The sequence below is a fragment of the Bos javanicus genome, chromosome 9, assembly GCF_032452875.1.
Source record: "Bos javanicus breed banteng chromosome 9, ARS-OSU_banteng_1.0, whole genome shotgun sequence".
Lineage (NCBI taxonomy): Eukaryota > Metazoa > Chordata > Mammalia > Artiodactyla > Bovidae > Bos > Bos javanicus.
In genome coordinates, this window is record NC_083876.1 from 43,751,400 (window position 1) to 43,776,170 (window position 24,771).

Genomic DNA, 24,771 nt, shown 5'->3' on the forward strand with positions numbered 1-24,771 from the left:
ACAGAATTTTAGTGGTAAAAGTAAAATAGGACCAAAAGTAGTTTGGAGATCCATTATTGACCAGAATGTGTCATTTCTGTCATTTACATAACAGTTTGGTTTGGTGTGTGTATTTCAGGTCTGTGTTCCCGAAATCCAGGTGCTTCATATTAACTAGTATTCTAGAGATGAGGTTAATGGCAGGAAGTGCCTCAGAAATGTAACTAAAATGTTATTTAGCCTACAGATGTCATTAATGAGGGTATCTGTGAAAAAGATTTGTAAACTGACTGTGACATCCTCAGGCATTGATATTTAGGTTATAGTGTGAAAATTAGGCACATAATTTCTGTTTTTCAAGAACCAGTGGATTTGTAAGTGTTATCTGCCAGTATTCTGCATGTAAGAAAAAGTTGTCTCATTCTAATCATTCACCGAGTTCATTTGTTCACAAGTATTTGCATGCTGTGCTTGCACTGTGCACAGGGGATGCAAATGGTGATTAATATGGTACATCACCCTTTAAGAATTTATAATACAATAATAAAAGAAATAAGTGTACAATCAAATTTTAAATCACAACTGTGATTGGTGCTGTGAAGGAGAGGTATATAGTGCAATAAAGGCTAGTTCCGCTGAGGGGAATTTGATCTGTTTTAGTAGGGCAGAGAAGACTTCTTTGATGAAATGTCCTGTCTTTTGAGGTCTGACAAACGGATGGAATTAGGTAGGCAAAGAGTAATGAGAGGACTTTTGTCCGCAGAGGGGATGTAAGTATGAGGACAGCCTGTTGCTCTTGAGCACAGAGTTGGGGGCAAAATAAATATGTTGCTTATTTTTCTTTTGGGTTATTTATCTTGTTATTTTACAAAAGATTATTTTTATAGATATTAACCATTTTCTATCAAACACTGTAAAATATAATCACAACTTTAAAATTCATCTTGATTTTTATAGTATCTTTCTATAAAAAAATGTTTTTAATGCTTTATATGCCCAATTATTATATATCTTTTTCTTAGTCATATATGGATTTCTTTCTTTGTTAAGAAGGCCCCCCCCCCCATACACCTGCAGGTTTTACATAGTTTTCTTACCTATCTTTTCTTGTAAGATTGGTTTTTAATATGTAACTCTTTAGCTCATCTGGAACTTATTTTTGTGTGCTGTGTGAGATACAGGCATACAGCTTTATTTTCTTCCAGGCGATAGCTAGCTGTAGTGGGTTTATTTATTATATAAACTAAGGGTGGGCAAACTTTTTTCTTTAGAGAATCAGAAAATAAAGGTTCTCAGCTTTGTAGAGCAAATGGTCTCTGTTGCAATTGTACAGTTCTGTAGCTTGGAAGCAACCATAGACAACTTGCAGTTGATGGGCATGGCTGTGTTCCAATTAAATCTCTATCTCCAGAATCAGGACAAAGGCACAGTCTGGATTGCAGGCTGTAGTGTATTGATTCCTGATATAAACTATTCTTTTCCTATTAGATAAAAGTGCCACTTCTGCTTTACATTAAAATAGCTTGACTTAGAGGGATCTGGTTTTGAATTCCTCTTCCATTCCATTGGTTTATTTGTTTATTTTTATGGCAGTATTATTTTTATTTGATTTTAATGTTCTGATATTTGCTGGGGCAATTCACTGCTGACCTTTTTTCCAGTCTTGGTTAGTAAGTGGGAATACATTTCTGTTTTAATTTTAGTAAAATTCACCTTTTTATGTCATTAAATCTTCCCACATAAGAACACAGTACATTTTTCTTATTCAGATTTGGTTTTATGTTTTCCAGTAGGCCCTTTGTCTTTCTTTTAAATTTATTTCTAGGTGTTTCTTAGATTTTGTTTTTCTTTATTTCATTTCCATTTCTAGATATTTATTTATGGCATCAACCAAAAAAAAAACAAAACAAACCCCTCTTCCCACAATTTTTGTCAGCCATTTCTTGTTCTTGCTTCATTGCATTGTTAGTATTGTGTCGCCAAGACCATGTTAAATAATAATGTTACTAGCAGTAATCAGCCTTTTCCCCCAGCTTTTCCCTTAGCCTTTGGGATCTGTAAACTCATTGGTCCTTAGGCTCACGTCCACCCAGAGGGGCAATACTGTAGAGGTTTGTAGTTCCCCATGTAGATCTTGGCCGCCTTGCTCTCTCCAGTAGTTACTTTAGCTCAGAGAGCCACTTTGTTGGTAGGAGACAGATTTGGGAATCGAAGGAAGAGGGGGAAGCATTAAGCTTCCAGCTCCCAGAATCCTCTCCACATACAATTGTTATTATGCTGTTTTTTCATGTAAAGAATTTATAGCAGTAATTCTCGGGGCAAGGTATAATGCTAAATTCATGCCCTAGCTGTGGTGGTAGCATACTACAATGAAACACCTATGCTTAAAAACAGGATTTGTATTTCACATGTAAAGACATGAAAGTATAGAGTGGATGGTCAGTTCTCAAAGTAACTTCACTTCTGATCCAAGTGAAGACAACAGTTAAAAAATTATAAATAACTTGCAAGTTGAAGGCATGTCATTGATTTTCACCTTTCTGTAGAGATACAGCTTATGAAGTTAATTTAATTTCTTTACAAAGTATTTTAAACATTTATTAAACAGCTAAAGAGAATTTCTTCTTTAGTAAATGCAAAGAAGCAGCCGAGCCTCTTGTGCTTGTATCTTTGTTCCCCTCACAATGCCGTACACATAATAGGTGCTCACAAAACACACAAACTATATATAACAAGCTAAGGAAGTTCTCATTATCTATGAAGGTGGTGGCCATTCTGGTCTCTCAGTAAAATAGACTGTAACATTCATACCATACATTTTACTGTAGAATTCTGGGCTGGATTTTCTGTTGAGTAAACTATCATTGAGCTTCCCACGAGGCACTGGTGTAAAGAACCTGCCTGCCAATGCAGGAGACCTAAGAGACATGGGTGTGGTCCCTGGGTCAGGAAGATTCCCTGGAGAAGGAAATGGCAACCCACTCCAGTATTCTTGCCTGGAGAATCCCATGCACAGAGGAGCCTGACAGGCTGTAGTCTATAGGGTTGCAAGGAGTTGAACATGGCTGAAGTGATATAGCATGCACACAGAGAAACTATCATTCTCTACTGTTGCTCTAAAGTAGAACAGAGCTGTATGAAAATATAGTAATAAATTATTTTTGTGCAGCACTTTATATTTTGTGAAATACTTTGATCTTCACAACACCTTTGTGTGGACAGAGCAAATATTACTGTCTTTTCTAAGCTGGAAGTTAATGACCAGATAAAGGACACAAAACTAGTAAGCAGTTGAGCAAGGACTAGAGTGCAGATCTAGCTCTGTTTGGTATATACATGCACACATATTCTAAAAGAATCTCTTTTTTGCAAGAACATAAATATGTATTGAAACTTTAGCAGTTGAATATGAGATGAATCTTTTGCAGACATAGATTAGTTCAATTAATGAGGAATTGGGGGCGTTGATTTGAGTTTTAAGGGATTAAAAAAATAAGAGTTCAACAATCTTTCCTTTTGCTGCCTTTGCTTTTGGTGTCAGATCCAAAGAAATTATTTGCATGACCCTGTCGAGCAGCTCACCACTTTTATGGTTTCAGGTCTTAATCCATCCAAGTCTTTAATCTATTTTGAGTAAATTTTGTGAATGGTATAAAATAGTCATCCAGTTTCATTCTTTTGCATGTAACTGTTCAGTTTTCCCAGCACCATTTATTGAAAAGACTGTCCTTTTCCCTATATTCTTTGATCTTTTGTTATAAATTAATTGACCATATACATGTCTGTCGGTTTATTTCTGGGTTCTCTGTTCTGTTCCATTGTTCTGTGTGTCTCTCTTTATGCCAGTACCATACTGTTTTGATTACTGTAGACCTGTAATACAGTTTGAAGTCAGGGAGTGTGATACCTCCAGTTGTGTTCAGCTTAAGATTGCTTTGGCTATTCAGGGTCTTTTGTGGTTCCACACCACAAAATTTTATGATCAAATAGTCTAATGGGTTGTTTTTTTGAGATATAATTCACAGACCATAAGAATTGCCCTTTTAAAGTGACAGTTTTAGCATTTTACAGAGTTGTGCAGTCATCACTGCTGTCTAGTTTCAAAACATTTTCATCACCTCTAAAAGAAACTCCATACCCGTTAGCAATCACTTCTCTTTCCTCCTCCCCCGGCCCCTTGCAACCACCAGTTTACTTTCTGTCTCTGTGAATGTGCTATGTGGACATACAAATGAAATCATATTACATGTGTCTTTTTGTGTTTGCCTTCTTTCATGTGGTGTAAGTTTCATCTGTCTTGTAGCATATAGTACCTCATTCCTTTTTATGACCAACGTTCCTTTGTATGGATATACCACATTTTGTTTATCCATTCATTGGTTGATGCATATTTGGCTGGTTTCCACTTTAGGGCTGTTACTTTCTGTGAACATTCATGTACAAATTGTGACAGTGGGCATATGTTTTCAGATTTCCTGAGTGTATACCTAGGAATGGAAATGGTGGATCATCTAACTCCATGCTGAGCCTCTTGGAGAACTGTTGTACTGTTTTCCAAATCAGTTGCACCATTTCATGTTCCTCTCAGCAGTGAATGAGAATTTCAGTTCCTCTATGTCCCTGCCAACATTTGTTATTATATGCCTTTTTGATTAGTCATCCTGAGTGGATATGAAGGGATATTTCATTATGATTTTGAAACTGCAAGGAGATCCAATCAGTCCATTCTGAAGGAGATCAGCCCTGGGATTTCTTTGGAAGGAATGATGCTAAAGCTGAAACTCCAGTACTTTGGCCACCTTGTGCAAAGAGTTGACTCATTGGAAAAGACTCTGATGCTGGGAGGGATTGGGGCAGGAGGAGAAGGGGACGACAGAGGTTGAGATGGCTGGATGGCATCACTGACTTGATGGACATGAGTCTGAGTGAACTCCGGGAGTTGGTGATGGACAGGGAGGCCTGGCGTGCTGCGATTCATGGGGTCACAAAGAGTCGGACACGACTGAGCGACTGAACTGAACTGAATGAGTGATACTGAGCTGGAGAAGGAAAAGGCAACCCACTCCAGTATTCTTCCCTGCAGAATTCCATGGACAGAGAAGCCTGGCAGGCTAAGTCTGTGGGGGTCACAAGAATCGGACACAACTTAGTGACTAAACTACTACTGCTTATGATCCTGAGTATCTTTTCATGTACTTACTGACCATTTGTGTATTTCCTTAGGAGAAATATCTTTTCTTTGCTTATTTTTAAATTGGGCTGTCTTTTCACTATTGAGTTGTGAATGTATACACATATATATACTGAGTTGTGAATATATTTTATATATTCTGAATACAAGACCTTCACTAGATATTTGCTTTATAAATAGTTACTCCCATTCTTTGGACTGTCTTTTTACTTTCTTGGCCATGTCCTTTGAACACAGACGTTTTTCATTCTGATGAAGGTCCAGGTCTTTTTGTTGTTGTTGTTGCTTATGCTTTCATATTGTCATATCTAATAAAACTTTGCCTAATACAAAGTACATTTCCTTATAAAGTTTTGTAGTTTTGTTTCTTTCATTTAGGTCTTTGATCTCCAAAACTTGCATGTTTTTAAATTTTTCTTGCTCTGTTCATTCCTCTTAAGAATAGCCTCTACTTCCAAAATGCTTCATGACTCAGCTCAAATGCCATTTCCACCAAGAAGTCTTCCTTGATTTCTCCATATGTGCCCCAATCCTTCATACCATGTATAAATTATTTTCTCTTTCTCTGAATTTTGTTTTAAAGCGTTCCCTTCTACTTTTTATTATGGCAAGTGTGTACATTAGGAAGAAACCTTAAGAATCATCTTGTTTAACCCCCTAATTTTAGAAATACGACAGATAGCTTGCACAGAGCTCTTACCCAAATGTTCGATTGGGTATTTAATGGCAGAGACAGAAGTAGAACTTGAGTCTTGCATTTCCAGCCTAATTATTTTTCTACACACAGAATTTGTAATATAGACCTTTCTTAAGCTCTTTTGCAGTATTTCACCATGGACCTGTTAAAGTCTGTGTACAGTTTCTCTGTAAGATGTAACCTGTGAATTCCTGGAGGTCAAGGAGTTGTTTCATTTCTCTCTGTATCTTTAGAAACATTTCTCAGAGACTTTTTCCTGCTAAAATAAATAAATGAATAATGCTTTGGTTTAGAAAATTAATATTTTTAATATAAGATTACAATGATACCCCCTTAGATACCTTTTGAAAGAAATTGATACGTTGAGGCCTGTAGGGGGCAGCCCAACACAGCAAGTTTTGATTGCCCTTAGTAAGCTACCTACTATTCTCTGAGATCGTTTTCAACTTAAATTGCTTCTTATGTGGATTTTTGAAAAACGAAAGTAACGATTAATGACAAACTTATTTGATGGGTTTTTTTTTTAATTGTCTTGTATAGGAATGGAAAGTTTTTGATGCAGATGATATGCTGTTTTGTTTTTAAAGCATTTGTGTTTTTGTTTTGTTTAGTCACTGAGTTGTATCCATCTCTTTTGCGACCCCATGGGCTGTCGCCTGCCAGGCTCCTTTGTCCATGGGATTTCTCAGGCAAGAATATTGGAGTGGATTGCCATTTCTTTCTTCAGAGGATCTTCCCGACTGGGTCAAATCCTACATTCCAGGCAGATTCTTTACCATCTGAGCCACCAGGGAAGTCCTTTAATGCCACAATAGCACAGATAATATAATGGCAAATGTTGTCCCTAATTTATTGTTAGAGAAGTTAAAGCATGCAAATTAATAGTATTATTGCAGACTACTAGTTATTATTAAATGAAGTCCGTATTTTCTTATTAATTTGTTACACTTAGCTAGGTCATTGTTTCATTTACTATTTTCAAGAATAAAAAACATTGCTGGTAATTAAAGTAAGCTATAGACAAATAACAACAATACCTAACATTTATTGAGTATTTGTGTGCAGGTACTATTTGAAATACTATTTTACATGCATTCATTCATTTATTCCTCATTACTGTCCTCTGGGACATATGCTGGTACTGTCCCCGTTGTGTGGATGAAGTAATTGATTAATTATTGAAAACTGCCCAGGATTACTCAGTAAGTGGAAGAGCTGGACTCTGAACTCAGGCAGTCTGGCCTCAGAGCTCTCACCCTTCATCACTGTCCCTTGGATACTTTGTTAAGCTCATTACTTTTATTTTCTTACTCCTTTCTATCACAACTTTCCATTTGAGACTGTTTTCCAGTTTTTACACACATCAGGCTTCTTATTACTCCACGCTTTCTGTTGTTTCCTGCTTTTCTTCGTCGTCTTCTTCTAGTAGAGAAAATGCATAGACAGAAAGTAAAAACATGACATCCTCCCTTTAGTGCGAAGAGATTGAAACAGATAGTTAAAGTTGTGTGGTTTTCTTTCTCTTTTATTTACAGAATGTTCTTTTTCGAATTACCAATTAAGTAGTTTTTAGTGAGCACATTAAAACATGAATTCTCAAATTTAGGGATGGAATGAACTTTTTTCTTCCTGCTTAAGCATGTAGTACCATGGGATAATTTTAAGAACTGAAATATTAAATATCTTATTTTTAAAAGATAGATTGTGGTAAGATAGGCTTAATTATTTCACTAAAAATGACTTTTTAGATCCCTTTGCAAAAAAATTATTAGTTGTGATAAGATCCTTATATTTTATTATGGTATTCTAATATATGTAAAAATTAACCTTACTTCCAGTTATTGGTGTGTATTTTCTTTCTCATTCTTTCCTTTCCGTAATTTCAAGTTTCCTTAAACACTCTGAGAATATGAGTAGATATGGTAAAAATAAATTAGACTTCAACTAGTCAATTTGAAAAAAGCTTAGGTTAACTGAGAGGCATAAAAAATGATAATTTGGCTAAAATGAAAATAAAGCTGTTTCATACCTAAGTGTTCAATGGTATTTATATCACAAAATAAGATCTTAGTGTGTAATTTTTTAAAGAAAATATTATCAAATTGTTTACTCCTTGGTTTATTAAGGCACCTCATATTACAGTTAATATTTGAGTTTCTTGCAGGAATTGTCACCCTATTCCATGGTTAAGCTACACCTTAGGATGGTCATCAGCTGCTTTAATGAGTAGATTTATTATAGCCTTCCCATCTTTTTCTAACTGACATGGGTTTTAGTTTCCTGATTTACTTCTGGCCTAGTGAAGTCTTGGTAGGTGCTAAGCTCAATCCCTGTCTAAAGAATGTTTATTTCTTCAGCCTTACTTTTCAAAAAGATTTCCAAGACCCAGATCATCTCTGTGTGTGTCATTATCACAGTTTTCTCTCAGTCTGTTTCCATCTCAGAGAATGCCACCATCCAGAAATGATGCTCTGTAGGGTCATCATTTAATCTGTTGACAATTTCATGGTGTAAGAAAATTTGCTTAATCACTTATCTATTCCAATAGTGAAAACTACCTTCTGATTTTTTTTTTCTGTTCTTCTCATAAATGATTTTCATGTAACAGACCAGAAGACACACCACCTGTCTGTTAAGAACAGAATTACTAGGCCTTGATTCTTAGTAGTGGTTCCTTCTTTTGGGTAAATATGAGAATTGCTTTTGGTCTAATTACTCATACTTCTAAAATAACTACTTACTAATAATTTCAAATAGGTAATGTATGTGTGATTGTTTAGGAATATTAGAAGGAAAAACCAATTTAAAAACACAAAGGCTAATATTCCTATTATTTGTGGCCTGAGCCTGGAAGTTTTTATTTTGGCATTTTATATCCTGGTGTCTTACTCTTTGGTGAAGTTTGTGTCTTAGTTGTTGGATCATACCCATTTTCTTTTTAATTTTGTTTTTAATTTTCAAGGTTTTGCAGGAGTTTATATATTTGGTTCATGAGTCTTGCAGGTTGTTTTTATAAGACAAGTACTAAGCAGATGATATAAATACAGAGATTTGTATAGATATATTGATGTGTGTACATCAGTTGTATTGATATTACATATAGATGCAGAACTTGATATGTACATATTTGAAATTTCTTGAATCGTTAGCTAAGCAAGTTGCTTTTGCAGAGGATTGTGCTATATTAAAATGTTAATTCTCAGTTAAGAAATGTAGTCTGATATAAACAGTCAATTGCATTGTCTTTTGATGCCTTGGGAGTATTTTACAGAATATATCTTGTCTCAAACAAGGTATATCTCTCAAAGGTCTATTTCCAAAAATATCCTGTAAAGGTAAAGGAATGTCAGTGCTAGTTCAAAGAGTTACTGTTTGAGTGTGTTGCTTGAAGCAGGTAATGGGTAGTGAGAGCTCTCTATCAGTGGAATGACGAGTCTTGATCACAGTTAGGTTCCACAGAATTGGATCTACATTTGGAAACTGTACGAGTAGACCATGTATCTACGTTGGGTGTGATCTTTTCATGAAAGTCACCTGTCTGCTATGTTGTTACACAGTTATGTACATGACATAAATTAATTAAAATATACTAGTTGCGAAGTTGTACGAATTAGCAAGGTGAGGATTTCAAATGATTGTTGAATTCACTGAGGAATGATTTGTATATTAGATGTGTGGCTGAGTTCACGTGCACGAAACTCTGAGAAGTCAAACTAATGTTACTTATTATTGAACTTCATTAACCATGTGTTCAGTTCAGTTCAGTCGCTCAGTTATGTCCGACTCTTTGCGACCCCATGAATCGCAGCACGCCAGGCCTCCCTGTCCATCACCAACTCCCGGAGTTCACTCAGACTCACATCCATCGTCAGTGATGCCATCCAGCCATCTCATCCTCTGTCGTCCCCTTCTCCTCCGGCCCCCAATCCCTCGCAGCATCAGAGTCTTTTCCAATGAGTCAACTATTTGCATGAGGTGGCCAGAGTACTGGAGTTTCAGCCTTAGCATCATTCCTTCCAAAGAAATCCCAGGGCTGATCTCCTTCAGAATGGACTGGTTGGATCTCCTTGTGTTACACCATATTAAATCTGTCTTCAAACATTGTAAATGATTATTACATTTGAAATGTAGAAAATTAACATACTAAGAAATAACATGTCTTTAGAACTAAAGACTCAGAAATCCAATGTAGTATTCTTAACATTTTGTCTAGATTTTTCAAAATGTGGATAAGAGAGACATTTCACATGGATGAGAAGAGTTTGTCCTGCTCATTTAAAATTTGAAAGAAATAATGTATTTCAGTAGGCACTTCTGTCCTTTTAGTCTTTCCTTCCTTTCTTTTCTTTTCCTCCTCTATTTTTCTTTTTCTTCATCTTTCTGTCCCACCTTATTCTTATACAGAGCCCTCCCTTTTCTCTACCTCTCTAATCTGAAAAGTTTTTACTATGTAATAAAGCATTTCCTATTTCAATTAAAGTTTTGAAGTTTACTTTTAAAAGCAGAGCTTTACTAAAGGAAAAATACCTCTATTAGCTTACATTTAAAATCCTTTTCATCATGATGAGGGTAATTATCTGTTACTTCTAAGAAGTAAGCCATAGCTAATTTCTGACTCTGCATCCACGTTTAAAGTGACTTAGAATCAGCTGGGGACAGTTCTGACGTCTGCTTATGTAACGCAGCATTCGTGCTCTTCACTAGGTGTTCATTTTAGCTACAGATGCTTCATATAAAACAGGGTAGAGTAGCTTTCAAAAGGATCTACACATCAAAGTGTAACTTGAACTCTGGTTTTTACGTTGCTTAAGGAATCCTTAATGGAGTAGAACTAACAAATTTGTTCTTCCCACTGACACATTATCGTTTTAAAGCTTTAAAACCTTTTTTCTTCTATGTCCTCTGAAGCCATAGCACATACAAGTGGATAGTTTTATTATTTCGGAATGTTTTAACAATATCCACATTAAATGTCATTCTATTTCATGCTTGGTGCAAAGAAGGTTTCCTTTAATTGTAATTAATCCTGGAGAATAATGATCTGCTTTTGGAATGATAGATAAAATTCCTTACATAAAAGAGCTGTATTTTAAGTTGAAATACACTCATGCTATAGTTTGGCTGATAACTCTTCATAACTGTAGTGACGATATCTTTTAGCTACAGTGTATCTTCTTTTGCCTCATCACAGTCTTCCATTTCTCAGATGGATAAGCTGTCACTAAGTTACCCAAGAATTAATCTTCACTGTCTATGGCCCTCTTAGAACCTTACTTTAAAAATCACCGCTTCACTGTACTACTAAATAAGAAAATGTTTATGTGATTTTAAAACCTCCATAGTGGAAAGAAACCTGTAATTTTTACTTGCTATATTGGTGGTATTGAAAAATTATCTTAAACTAAAATTCTGTTGGAATATATTAGCCTGTTTTGGATTTCTATAGACAGTACTCTCTTCACATATTGTGTTCTAAAAATTTGAATTTGTAAAGGCGATAGGCCTTGTTATTATAAGTAAAAAAAAAAAAATTTAGGATAGGCCATGTAATTAGTAATGAAATTGAACTATGATATTGATACTGTAAACCCTGACCTGCATTTTAGAAAGCATTCCTTATCATTCTAATAAAGTCTTAAGTCAAGAAACTATGAGAGGAAGAGTCCCTCTTTTCTGTTCAGGTCATGGTAATGTGGGTTGGAATCAGACGTTCCTCTCCGAGGAAGGAGAGGCTGTTTCTCTGCTGCCCTGACTGGTGGGGAGGGTTCTGGGAAAGCTCAGAAATAGTAGACATAAAGAGTCTACAAGCTGGGCAGTTGTCCTTGATCAATAAGGACATTTTTTTTATAATCCAGACACTGTATGTGGTATGATACATTAGTTCTATTTTATATAACACCTTATTGTTAAATTCTGAATCCACTTTAGGTTTTATAATTTCAAAACTTGAAACTTCATTTTAAGTATCAGAACATGAGTTTTAAATGAGTTAAACAAATTAAGGGAAACTTACTTAAATTCCCACAAACAGCTTTCAGATTGCCATAATGCTATATAACTTTTAAAGAAAAATCTATAATTTTTGTAAATTGATGAGGGCAGGGATATTTCTCTAACGTTATTTGGAGGCTCTTGACCTCATTTGGAAATTTTAAATTGGTGGAATATAATTATTGTTTCTTAAGAATGCATGAAATAAACATAGAATGATGAATAGTTATAAATCAGACTGTGATGAATCTGAGTTGTCACTCTAGAAGGCCTCTTCTACTTCCACCCATTTGAGGACTTTGTACTAACAGCTTCATTGAAGTATATAACTTTGATATCAGAATTCATCCTTTTGTCTTTTTGGTTCTGCTGCAAGGCAAGCGGGATCTTAGTTCCCCAACCAGGGATTGAACCCATGCTCCTTGTGGTGGAAGTACAGAGTTTTAACCACTGGACCATCATGGAAGTCCTAAAGTTCACCCTTTTAGGTGTACTATTGATTTTTTAGAATATTCACAGAGTTGGTGGAACCATCACTATTATGTAATTTCAGAACATTTTTATCACCCCAAAAAGACCCCATCCCTAATTAGCAGTCACACCTCATTCTTCCTTCCTTCCAGCCCATGACAAATTCCCCCTCCCCTCCAGTTCATGGCTACTACTGGTCTTCCCCTGCCTCCCCAACCCCCCAGATTGGTATATTCTGAACGTTTTGTGCAAATGGAATTTTAAAGTTTATGGCCTTTTGTGTCTGGCTTCTTTCACTTGGATTATATTTCCATGGTTCATCAATGTTATGGCACGTTTCTGTTCCTTTCCTGTTTATGGCCAAGTAATACTCCACTGCTTGGAAATACAACATTTCGTTTATCTATTCACTGATTGGTGGTGGTTTGGATTGTTTCTACCTTTTGCCTATTACGAATAAATGCTGCTATGAGCATTAATGTACAAGGTTTTGATGGACATATGCTTTCAGTTCTCTTGGGTAGATATTTAGGAATGGAATTGCTGGGTTATGTGGTAATTCTATGTTTAATCTTTTGAGGAACTGCCAGATTATTTTCCAAAGTATGTATACCATTTTACATTTCACTCACCAAGTATAAGGGTTCCAATTTGTCCACATCATTGCCAACATTTGTTATTTTCTATCATTTTAATTATAGCCATCTGAGGAGGTATAAAGGGGTATATTACAAATTACTAATGATGTTAAACATTTTTTCATATGTTTAATGACCATTTGGATATCATCTTAGGCAGGATATCTTCAAATCCTTTGCTCTTTTTAAACTGGGTTTTCTTTTTATTATTGAGTTGTAAGAGCCCTGTATATCTTCTGGTCACTAATTCTTTATTGGATACATGATCTGCATTTATTTTCTCCTATATTTGGTTTTATTTTCATTTTCATAGTGCCCTTTGAAATACAAAGATTTTTTTTTTATTTTATTTTTAAACTTTACATAATTGTATTAGTTTTTCCAAATATCAAAATGAATCCACCACAGGTATACATGTGTTCCCATTTTAGTTAAGTTCAGCTTATTTTCTCTTTGGTTGCTTGTGTTTTCAGGTTGTCTCACCAAATCCAAGGCCGTAAAGATTTCCTTCTATGTTTTCTTCTAAGAGTTGTATAGTTTTACTACATTGTTTTTCTTCATATATTTTTTAGGGTAGTCAAGTGCTATTTTTTTTTAAATTTCTTAATCAACATATGACTTCCAACAGTGAGATCTGTAAAATATTTATCATTTTTTTTTATTTGCTACTTCTAAAAAACTCACAGGAATTTATGAAATCTACTTCAAATGATACTTCAGTGAATAAATGTTTTAAATGATTAGTATCGAAACAAAAATATCAACATCCTCATATTATAAACTTTATTTCATTTTCACTGTAAAGCCTACAGACCTTACACAAGGGCTGAGGATCTTTGGTGCTTTAGTCACTCCTGGCCCAAGTGTAGAAACACTTTTCTAGTGGATAAGACACTCGATTGATCATCAGGAGAACAGAGTTTCAATTCTGAGGTCGACACAACCTCTTTTACCCAGATGCTGCTTCTTGCTACTCTGATTTCTATATTTGTACAAATTAAAAGTGCTGCATAGTTATTTTGTGTAAGTATACCATAAAGGTAGAAATAATCTGTATATAAACATGTCCTTTGAATCATCAGTCAAAAACAGTTTATTCCATTACTCTTATAGTAGCTTACCTTTTTAGTATGGCTTTGGATAAAATTAGCAAAGACGTTTTTATAGATACTGAAATTTAAACTATGATTCCCCAGGTATGGTTTTGAGATTTTTCAGGAGAAACCTTAGAAGTAAGATAATTATTACTAAACACATCAATCCTAGCACTTTTATAGGAAGCCTCTAATTTGGCCACTCTACTAATAATTTCAAATAAAACATTTTAAAGCAATATAACTTATTTTATAAATCAGCTCATAAACAGCACCAAATTGTTCTCGGCCTTAGCAGGAGGGAAATGGTGCTTCCCTATAACACATTTTATTCAATGAAAGGATATGAGGAAAACACACACTGTTGCCTATGTTTGAAGACAATTTGCCTTAATTATTTATGTGGCAAAATATATTTGGTATTGTCTAGACAGAATTATAATAAATATAACAGTTTAAAGAAGACAAGACATAAACTATAAACCTGATTTGTGGATATAATTCTGATGGGTGCTTTCATTTAATCATAGTCTCAATTAAGACACTGCTGCTTTGAGGATTAAGTGTCCCTGACTATAATAATGACAGCTTTTCAAATGTTAATTATTATTTTTTAGAGTTGTCGGGAATATTAAAAGTGGACTTCAGACTCTGGTAGCGTAACTACAGAAAGTGCTTATTTTCAAGTCTCCTATTTCCCTACATGAAGGATAAAAGTGGTCTGATTAAGTGGCCCTGACTCCCCTCTCGCTGTCTCCCTGTCCCCCTCCTTCCCACCATCGAAAGGACTGTTTACTGTAAAGGTCTAAAAGCATTCATTTGAAAATGGTTTGTTCTTTGTACTTAATGAGGTATTGTAATGTGTATATTCTTAAGCTAATTTTAACATGAGGCTTCTTTTGAAAAGCATGTGATGCAAAATTTGACATGCATGAGTATATCTCAGGCCAGATACGCATGTGACAGTTTGAAGCACGCATCATGTGTCATTGTTGGTAAAGTCTGGCAGCATATCCTGTGTAAACCCCTATTTTCTTTTTCTTTGTGCCCCATATTTATTCTGATTAACAAGACTTCAAAGGGAACAACTGATGGTTGAATACCAATTATTTTTTATTCTCTATGTTTTGGGTTCTGTAAGGACTAAATAGTGTTACTTTTCTTTGGCTCCACGTTTAACCGTGGTTTTAAAGAGAGGAATGAAAGGAATTAATCACTGTTAAACAGCTGTTGCACTAGGTGTTTTGTATATCTCATGTAATTGTTACAGCAGTCATTCAAATATGTATATTATTCCTGTTTTTCAGATTTAGAAACATACTTCCAAGACTGATATAATTTGCCATAGGTTCCCAGTCAGTTGTGTTGTGAGTTAGAATTCCAGCCAAGCCCTTGCTAATTCCACTGCATTTGACGTTCTACACTTTACATGCTAAATTTGTAGCCCACTTTTCTCCCCTTATCCACTAATATCTGACAGGTACCATTGCATTTCATCTGCCTCTGTGTGCGTTAGTGGGAAGAGGGCATATGAAAGGGAAGGATTGTGTTTCTGTACTATGCCTGAAATGACCTTATCTTTTTCTGTTTTAAGAAAAAATACTCTGTATTTCAAGATGAAAGCTTGAAGACCTATGTTTTCTACTTTGTTTTCATCTTCTTTGGAAACTCCCTACAATTTTACTTTAGTACATTACATTCTACTGCACTTAGCATATTGTACTTTGTAGTTACTGATGTCTTCCACTCTTATAAAATGAAATTATGTCACCAGTTGTAGCAAAAACTTTTGTTTTTGCTCTAGCCGCCAAGTTTATGCTGGGTTACATTTTCTCATAGTACTTTGTACATATTTCTGTTCTCACTTATACATGTATCTGTAACACTGTGTTAGAATTAAAGTTCAGTAGATGTTTAATGAGTGATGACTTCTGATAGATTTGCCCCTGCCCTCTGGTTGTTAGAAATCCTGGACCTGTGTACTACTGTAGGGATAGTTCTCTGATGTTTGTTTTCTTTTGTTATGGCTGGATTCTTTACTGTCTGAGTCTGGGTTATGTGGGGGGAGGAAGGCAACCATGAGGATTGTGCCTAGTTGCCAAGACGACTGGGCTTGACTGGAATAGGCAAGAATTTACCCAAAGCATATGAAGTCAGCCTTACTCTCTCAAAATAGGAAGTAGAAAGTGAATCTAAGAACTAAAGTCAGAGATGAGAACTGACAAGGGGCTGAAGTGGAATCACAGTCAGGAAGAGAAGATGTGATCAGAAATTGGGAGATTTGTCAACCGGCTAGAAAGCAGAATTTGAAAGGATGTAGGGTAAATGGTTCTGGATGGAGGCTGTGAGCACTCACTGGGGGTGGGACTAATTTTTGAGTTGCGTATTAAAGTTGCTACTCAGGGCTGGTCAGAGATTTTTGTGATTGCAGAAGCTCTGCTCATTTTCTGCTCAATACCTTTTATAAGTGCCTGATACAGTAAAAGAGATGAGTTAAAGTAAGAATAAATGAATGAATTAATGAAAAAATCTATCTGCAGATCACATAGTTTATCCACATCCCTTATATCCACTCTGTCCATCTTCTTTGTGCAAATTCATATCCTCAGTATTTCAGATCAAAATCCTGAACCTGGATACTACTACTGGGATGATTCTGTCCCAGCTATTCTAACCAATGGGTTCCGTTTAATCATCAAGTACTACCTGATGTATCAGTAAGAGACCACCCCCCACCCCACCCCGGCCTTTTAGTTAAGGGCATTTATAAGTTTCACAAACAAGTGAATCATCGTGCATCTATTGTGCATCTTTTTAAGTTGTATGCTTTCTGAATTTTTGTGTTTTTCTCTTTCATAGCTTTTAATTGCTTCCTTTCAGTGAATAGAATCTCCTTTTACTATGGATATGATTCTTCCTCTTCTTTACAGTCACTGACTCCATGGTCATTGAATCAGATGTGTATCCTTCCAGCTGTAACTTGCCATTTTTAACAAACCAACATTTCTGATTCATATGATATACTATATATGACCCAAACAGCAAAATAAACCCTAATGTTATGTAGTAACAGGGAGACAACAAGAGTAGTATGTCTTCTTATCATAATCCCTATTTTATATTACAACTGAATATAAAATACATGTTAGTATTTAATAAATTTCTGTTGCATGTCAAATCACATTTAATAACAGTAATAGCACTTATTGAGCAATTACTGTGTACTAGGCATTCTTCGTGGGAAATAGATAGGGAAACAGTGGAAACAGTGTCAGACTTTATTTTTGGGGGCTCCAAAATCACTTCAGATGGTGATTGCAGCCATGAAATTAAAAGACGCTTACTCCTTGGAAGGAAAGTTATGACCAACCTAGATAGCATATTAAAAAGCAGAGACATTACTTTGCCAGCAAAGTAATGTATGGTCATGTATGGATGTGAGAGTTGGACTGTGAAGAAAGCTGAGCGCCAAAGAACTGATGCTTTTGAACTGTGGTGTTGGAGAAGACTCTTGAGTCCCTTGGACTGCAAGGAGATCCAGCCAGTCCATTCTAAAGGAAATCAGTCCTGGGTGTCCATTGGAAGGACTGATGCTAAAGCTGAAACTCCAATACTTTGGCCACCTCATGCGAAGAGTTGACTCATTGGAAAAGACTGATGCTGGGAGGGATTGGGGGCAGGAGGCAAAGGGGACGACAGAGGATGAGATGGATGGATGGCATCACCGACTCGATGGACATGAGTTTGAGTGAACTCCGGGAGTTGGTGTTAGACAGGGAGGCCTGGCGTGCTGCAATTCATGGGGTTGCAAAGAGTCGGACACAACTGAGCGACTGAACTGAACTGAACTGAACTGAGGCATTCTTGTAAATGCTTTACATGAATTAACATGTATAATCTTCACATGGAGTTGTAAGAAACTCCATATTATATAACTGGAATTATATAGTATGTAATCTGAGATTGACTTTTTATGTGCAGTGTAATTCGCTTGAGCTCCCTACAGTTTGTTGCATGTGTTATTAATAGGTTTTTGCATTATTATTACTGACTAGTATTCTGTGGTATGGGCATACCACAAACAGTTTATCCATTCACCTGTTGAATGACACTGGAATTGTACGAACTGTACATTTGTGTACAGTTTTTTTGAGAACATGAGTCTGCATTTCTCTGGGAGTACTCAAGAGTACAATTGCTGAGTCATATGGTAAATGTGTGTCTAGTCTTGTAAGAAACTGCCTTACTCTTTTCGATAAGAGCTGAACCACTTTACATTTCTACCAGCAATGGTATGAGAGAGATAGTTTCTCCATGTGCTGACCAGCGTTTGGTATTATTACTATATTTTATTTTATACATTCTGGTAGATATGTATTCATGTTGTATTGTGGTTTTAATTTGCATTTCCCTAATGACTAATGACATGTCAAACATCTTTTTATGTGTTTATTTGTCATCTGTGTATCCTCTTTGGTGAAATGTCTATTGTTATCTTTTGCTTATTTTCTGATTGAATTCTTTGTGTTTTTTTACTGTTGGACTTTTAGAGTTCTTATTCTGCATATAAGAACTTTGTGGGATATGTAGTCTTGCAGATATTCTCTTTCAGTCTTGTCTTCACCTTCAGAGCAAAAGTTATGTTTTGTTGATAAAGATCCAATTTATCAATATTTCCTTTTATGGATCTTGCTTTTGGTATTAAGTTCTACATTAGTTCCGAATTTAGTCCTCAGGTGACTTTGCCTTTTTTACTTTGCTGTATAAAACCTGAATGTCATGATTCTGGACCTTTTAATAACTAGACAAGTGAACTTAGAGAAAATAGATTAAAAAGAAGGAAATGAGTTTGCTAAATTGGGATAGTATTAAGTTAAAATATTCATTATAGTGCTCTAAAACTGTTGATCATGGTGGTGGTGGTGTGGTGGTAGTAGCGTGTGTTTTAGTGTATATTTAGATGGGTGTGTATACCATGTCACTCAGTCGTGTACCATGAGGGCCTCCCTGATGGCTCAGCTGGTAAAGAATCTGCCGGCAGTGCAGGAGATCCTGGTTTGATTCTTGGGTCGAGAAGATCCCCTGAAGAAGGGATAGGCTACCCACTCCACTATTCTTGGGCTTCCCTTGTGGCTCAGCATGATTGTACTGTGTACATATTTTATTAACTTGAAAACTGTGCAGTGCAGATATTACCTCCATTTATACTCAGCATATGTTTTCAAACTTGATTGACTAAAATTTTATAAATTTAACTTAAAATATTTTACAAATTTGATTCTTGCTGCTTCTGTTCAGTTTATCTCCAAGGTAAATCACAGCATAACTTTTGCATGTAAGGGAAAATTCTTATTACAGTAGTGAAAGTGCCTGAGTAGAGAAGGGCTGAGGCACAGCCAGCCAATAGCACCCCAGGTTTATATTCCATTTGATGTTTTAAGAAAGGACTAACATAACAGTTGAAAACGAACAGGAGCCGTTTCAAACATGACTTTACCAAGTCATTTCTCATGAGAAAGTAATTCTGTTTCTTGGAAGTCCCTAAAATAGTTTGCAGATTTACAGATATATGGCTAGATTAAGTGTTGTGGTGTAGTTCTATTATAGTGGCTTTCTTATCTATCAGACAAGGATTCAAATTACCGTGGATATTGTTAGCATTGTCTGGTTTCGTGTATACTAAATCGAAGTTTAAAGAATTCATGTTCATGGAATTTTCGTATTTTAAAAATGTTTGCTGTATTCAAAATGAAGATAGCTTTTAAATATATCCTAGCATAATTTAGTCTTTGCTGAACTCAAATTTAGGTTTAATGAGATCTTTAAGAAATTTGCATGAATTTACCCTCCATTCCCATTGCCCTTCAGAATCTCTGTACAGTACTTGAATTCATAATCTGTCTGTGGCCAGCTTCTGTTTTCAAAATAAATAGCTCTCAAAGTTGAATGTTTTCTAAGAATGAGAATATAAGCTTTTAAAGGCACTTGAACAAAATTTAAACAAAAAATATTTGTTAGATTTTTTTGTTTGAAGTATTTTAGGTCTTTGTCTTTTAATAAGGTTTTTTTGTTATATGAGAAACAGAAATTTACTTTGATGAAAGTTTTCTTGGTTACAGTCTGTAGGATTTACTTGGAATATATGTTAATAGTTCTGGAACTTCATCCTTCCCCCTAAGCAAATAATATTATAAAGACTGTTGAAGTTATACCTTTATTATAACTGCTCCATTTTGGGAAAGAGTTGAAAAAAAGAGAAGTACAGAGAAATTGCAGGCCATTTTTTCTAGGAATGTGAGTAGAGGAGAATTGCTGTTTTTTTAATACATAGCTAAGATTACTTGGCCTTTCCTGTTTAACATATTGTTTTCAAATTACTATAATGTATATTAGTACAGCTAAGCCACCTCATAATTCTGTCACTCAATAAGGGGCAAGTGAATCTTGAAAAGATTTGACTTTGCTGAAAGCCTTAGTATTATCAGACTAGAGTGTGGATGATACATTTGAACAGTTTTTGGATTGGGGGTACAGTCCTACCCCTCCTTTTCTCCTGACCAAGTCCCAGTTGTCATCACATAGGCTTGCATCATTCAGACAGCCTCTCACCTGTCATCCTGATGTTACCTCTTCCCCAAGTCATTGTACACGGTGCTGCTTTCCATTAGCCTTCAGAAAAAAGCCTCTTTCATCACGTCACTTCCTTTGCTAAAAAGTCTTAAAAGCCTCTTCATTGCCTGGAAGATAGAAAGCCCTAAGTGGGTGGTGGCTATTTTAAATGATTACTGCTGTCCCCTATTCATTTCTTTCTTCTCTGAACTCCTCAAACCTGTATCATCTTCACATAGTGAATCCTTGATTGTTCATAATATTCTTAGTTTCACCTGTGGGGAAAGTATGAGCTTCCTAAATTGAAGGGTTTCGATCACACTTAAAAAAAAAAATTTTTTTTTAGTAGGGTATAATTGATCTACAGTTTTCTGTTAGTGTCATACAGTAAAGTGAATCAGTTATACATATACATAAATCCACTGGGTTTTTTTATTCTTTTCCTATATAGGCCATTATCATGTATTGAGTGGAGTTCCCTGTTCAGTTATACTTCTAAAAAATGAAGGGTTCAATTAGTGAAGTGAATTGCATTATATTTAATGCATATTTATTAAATTTTAGTTTTTCTCATGCTTTCCTTATACATTCAACTGTATTATTTTAATATTATTTTGATATTTATTATGTATTCACTGAACACACAGTATAAAGCCAGGAGACGTAGTCACATACTTGCACCACATTTAGCTTTTCTTACATTTTAGTTCATGTCTATACTTAAAATCGGTTTTCCTCTTTTTTTTTTTTTTTAACCAAATCTGGTTAAAGTTATCTTGAAGAAGTTGAGATGTGCCTCTGTGATTTAAAAATAAACAAGCCAAAAAAAAAAAAAAGTTACTTTTAATGGGTAGGTATTTGAAATTATTTTCTTATAAAATATAAGGTATTACTCTGTTCCTGTAGATTTTCATGATTTTTCATTCCAAGAAACTTAAAAACTTAACATCTTAAAATGAAAAAACAGTTAAGAGTTGTGATGGGTGTTATTCTCTTTATCATTTATTTATACTTGGCACAAGTCTCCCATTATTCCTAGAACAAACTTCAGAGATGGGGAATGTCCCAAATTTCCAAATAAACTGGGTGTAAGATCATAGAACTCATAACGACAGTGCTGTTACTCATAGACTGGCTGATTCCAGAGCCTCTGCGCTGTGTCACGGGAAGGCTTCCATCATCGTTGCTCTGCTTCTAGAGAGGGAGTTTGAGAAAATTAAACCTAATTTTTTGAAGGAGCAAGATGTTGAAGCTGTTAGCAGTCAATTATGACAGTGCTAATAATAACAGTTATCAGAAGAAATGTACCTATTATTTTGATTTTTGAACCTATAGAAAAGTTTTAAAATAGTAAAACAACCAAGACCATGTAAGACCCTTCACCTGGATTCACCAGTTATTAACCTTTTTTCACATTTGTTGTCTCTTTTTCTATACACACGCTCTCTCTCCCCTCCCCTAACCATTTGATTGTAGGTTTCAGACATCATGGTACCTAATTCCTGAACATCTGATCATGAATTTCTTAACAGTAAGGATATTGTCCTTATAAACATTATCACACCTAAGAAATGTATCATTAATCTAATATTATCTAATGTTCATCTGATATTTCCCCAGTTATTTCAAAAATGTCTTTTATAACTGATCTTTTTAAATTCCTTTCTTCAATCCAGTATTCAGTCAGAGTTTATGTTTTGTATTTAGTTGTGATATCTTGTCAGTCTCTTTTAATCTTTTTTTTTTTTTTGCTGCCTCTGACTTTTTTTAAGTGTCCAGGTCAGCTGTGTTTAAAGTGCTGCATGTTCTGAATTTGCCTTATTGCCTCCTGTGGTTAGATTTCTTGGATTTGTGTTAAGCATTTTTAGCCATAATACCACATGTGTGATGTTGTATGCTTCTGATTACACTGTATCTGTATCAGAAGGCATCTCATGCCAACTTTAAATTTCTAATGTATTAATTCATAGCTTGTAGCAATAGAGACTTAATTGTTTGGACCCTTTTTTGATTTCTCAAATAGACAACAACTGAACGGCCTTTCATTCAGAAGCTTTTTCGACCTGTGTCTACAGATGGACAATTGCATACACTAGGAGATCTCCTCAAAGAAGTCTGTCCTTCTGCAGTTGCTCCTGAAGGTAATATAATTGACAACATTAAAACATTTCTTTCATTCCTCTTTGTTACTGAAGTAACATAAGAATTCTGTATTTATAAATAATATTTATTAGTTACTTCAGTAAGGTATTTTCATTATCTTGTGAGGAAAAATCTTTTGAAACAGAAGCACTTAATACTTAACTATTTCATAAGTTATTGACACTAACAGAATAAGAAACATTCTCTTTAGCAAACTGAAATATGATTTTAAAGTCACCCTCTTATATTTTGGGGCCCTGTGTTTTTCATTTGTGAATTCAGTTCTGGTAAACGTTGTAACTTTAATCTTGCATTGTGTTTCGTCATTCTAAAGAAATGAGATAGTTTTTTTTTTTTTAAAAAAAGTCTTACATTTGGTTGATATTTTAAAGTTCAAACTATTGAGTAATGGATACATATTTTATTTGAAGTTTTTGCCGCTCTTTAATGTTTTACTGAACATTATTCTCTTAGGATTTAACATTTCACAAGGCTGGTCAAAAAGTCCTGTTTTATAGTCCTTATTTTGTAACTTAGGTTAAAATTGTTTTCCTGTCAGGAGAGGAAAAAATAGGAAAATCGCTTAATTGCAGCATAAGAAACACAAGGAAAATGCAGAAAACTAGGGGGAAAACGCTATAAACCCCTAACTCATAGAGACTACTCTTGACACACACATGCAGATATATACTTGAATATTTGAGAGGGTATATGTGCATAAATTTATATGTCCTCCTTTTTTCACCTGATATAATATGATATAATATGATAGTTCTTAAAAATTCTTTAGAGCTATTTTTTAAAATGCCATGGCCCTTGGTATCTATGTACCATAATTTGACCATCACCCTATCACTGAATGCCTTGTCTTATTGTTGGTTACTGTGCTGTAGGAGAAATTTCAGTGGCATAGTGCTGTGTTTGTTAATATGTTGCCTAGACTTGTATATGTTATATAGAAAAACATTAAAAACTTACCACTTTAAATCTTTTATGGTAAGAGGTAAGGCATTAATAAATGCAAAGGTAAATACTTCAGTAGATCATGCTGTGTTTCTTATTAACATATCCTACGCTGGGATGATGGCAGTATTATTTACATGACTTGTAACTATATCACATAGTTCAAGAGGCGTTTAGTATCTATGGAAATGGTTTGCCTACTCAGTAGAATTAGAAGTAATAGGATTGGGAGGAATATTGACATTTCAGCCTAAAAGACTAAACAAAGAATATAGAGCTCAGAATATGTGCCGTTTGGCCTGTTAATCAAATATGCTTCCTTTTCCTGGCATTTCTATGTGTATCTAGCACTTTGAAAATACACAAAGGCTCAATAGGAGGGAAGAAGAGGGACATCTAAATACCACCAGAACCAGTTCCAGAAGGGACTGATAAAAAAGATTATTGACTACTACCTAAAGCTGTGAAAATTGAGTAAGGTTCTCTGGCGATCTAGTGGTTAAGACTGCACTTCCACTGCAGAGGGCATGGGTTCAGTCCCTGGTCAAGGAACTAAGGTCTTAGAAGCCATGTGGTGCAACGAAAAAGCAACATGTTTCATATATATGTATATATATGTATGAAATATATATATATATATATATATATAATATATATTTATAAATATATATCTATATATATGGAGAGAGAAAGAGAAAGGCCTTACTATGTCATTTGTCAGCTTCCCTGGTAGCTCAGCTGGTAAAGAATCCGCCTGTAATGCAGGAGACCCCGGTTCAATTCCTGGGTCAGGAAGATCCTCTGGAGAAGGGATAGGTTACCACTCCAGTATTCCTGGGCTTCCCTCGTGGCTCAGTCAGTAAAGAATCCACCTGCAATGTGGGTGACCTGGGTTTGATCCCTGGGTTGGGAAGGTCCCCTGGAGGTGGGCATGGCACCCCACTCCAGTATTCTTGCCTGGAGAATCCCCATGGACAGAGAAGCCTGGCAGGCTGC

At 35.3% G+C, this 24,771-nt stretch overlaps 1 protein-coding gene across 11 annotated transcripts in view; it reads left to right on the forward strand.

The window, feature by feature from the left end:
- ATG5 (autophagy related 5) overlaps positions 1–24,771 on the forward strand; it is a 152,757-nt gene that overhangs the window by 74,182 nt on the left and 53,804 nt on the right. For all 11 annotated transcript variants that reach the window (XM_061427696.1, XM_061427699.1, XM_061427698.1 and 8 more), the window contains one exon: positions 22,694–22,811. In XM_061427696.1, coding sequence (XP_061283680.1) covers positions 22,694–22,811 — 118 coding nt within the window. The remainder of the gene's footprint in view (positions 1–22,693; positions 22,812–24,771) is intronic.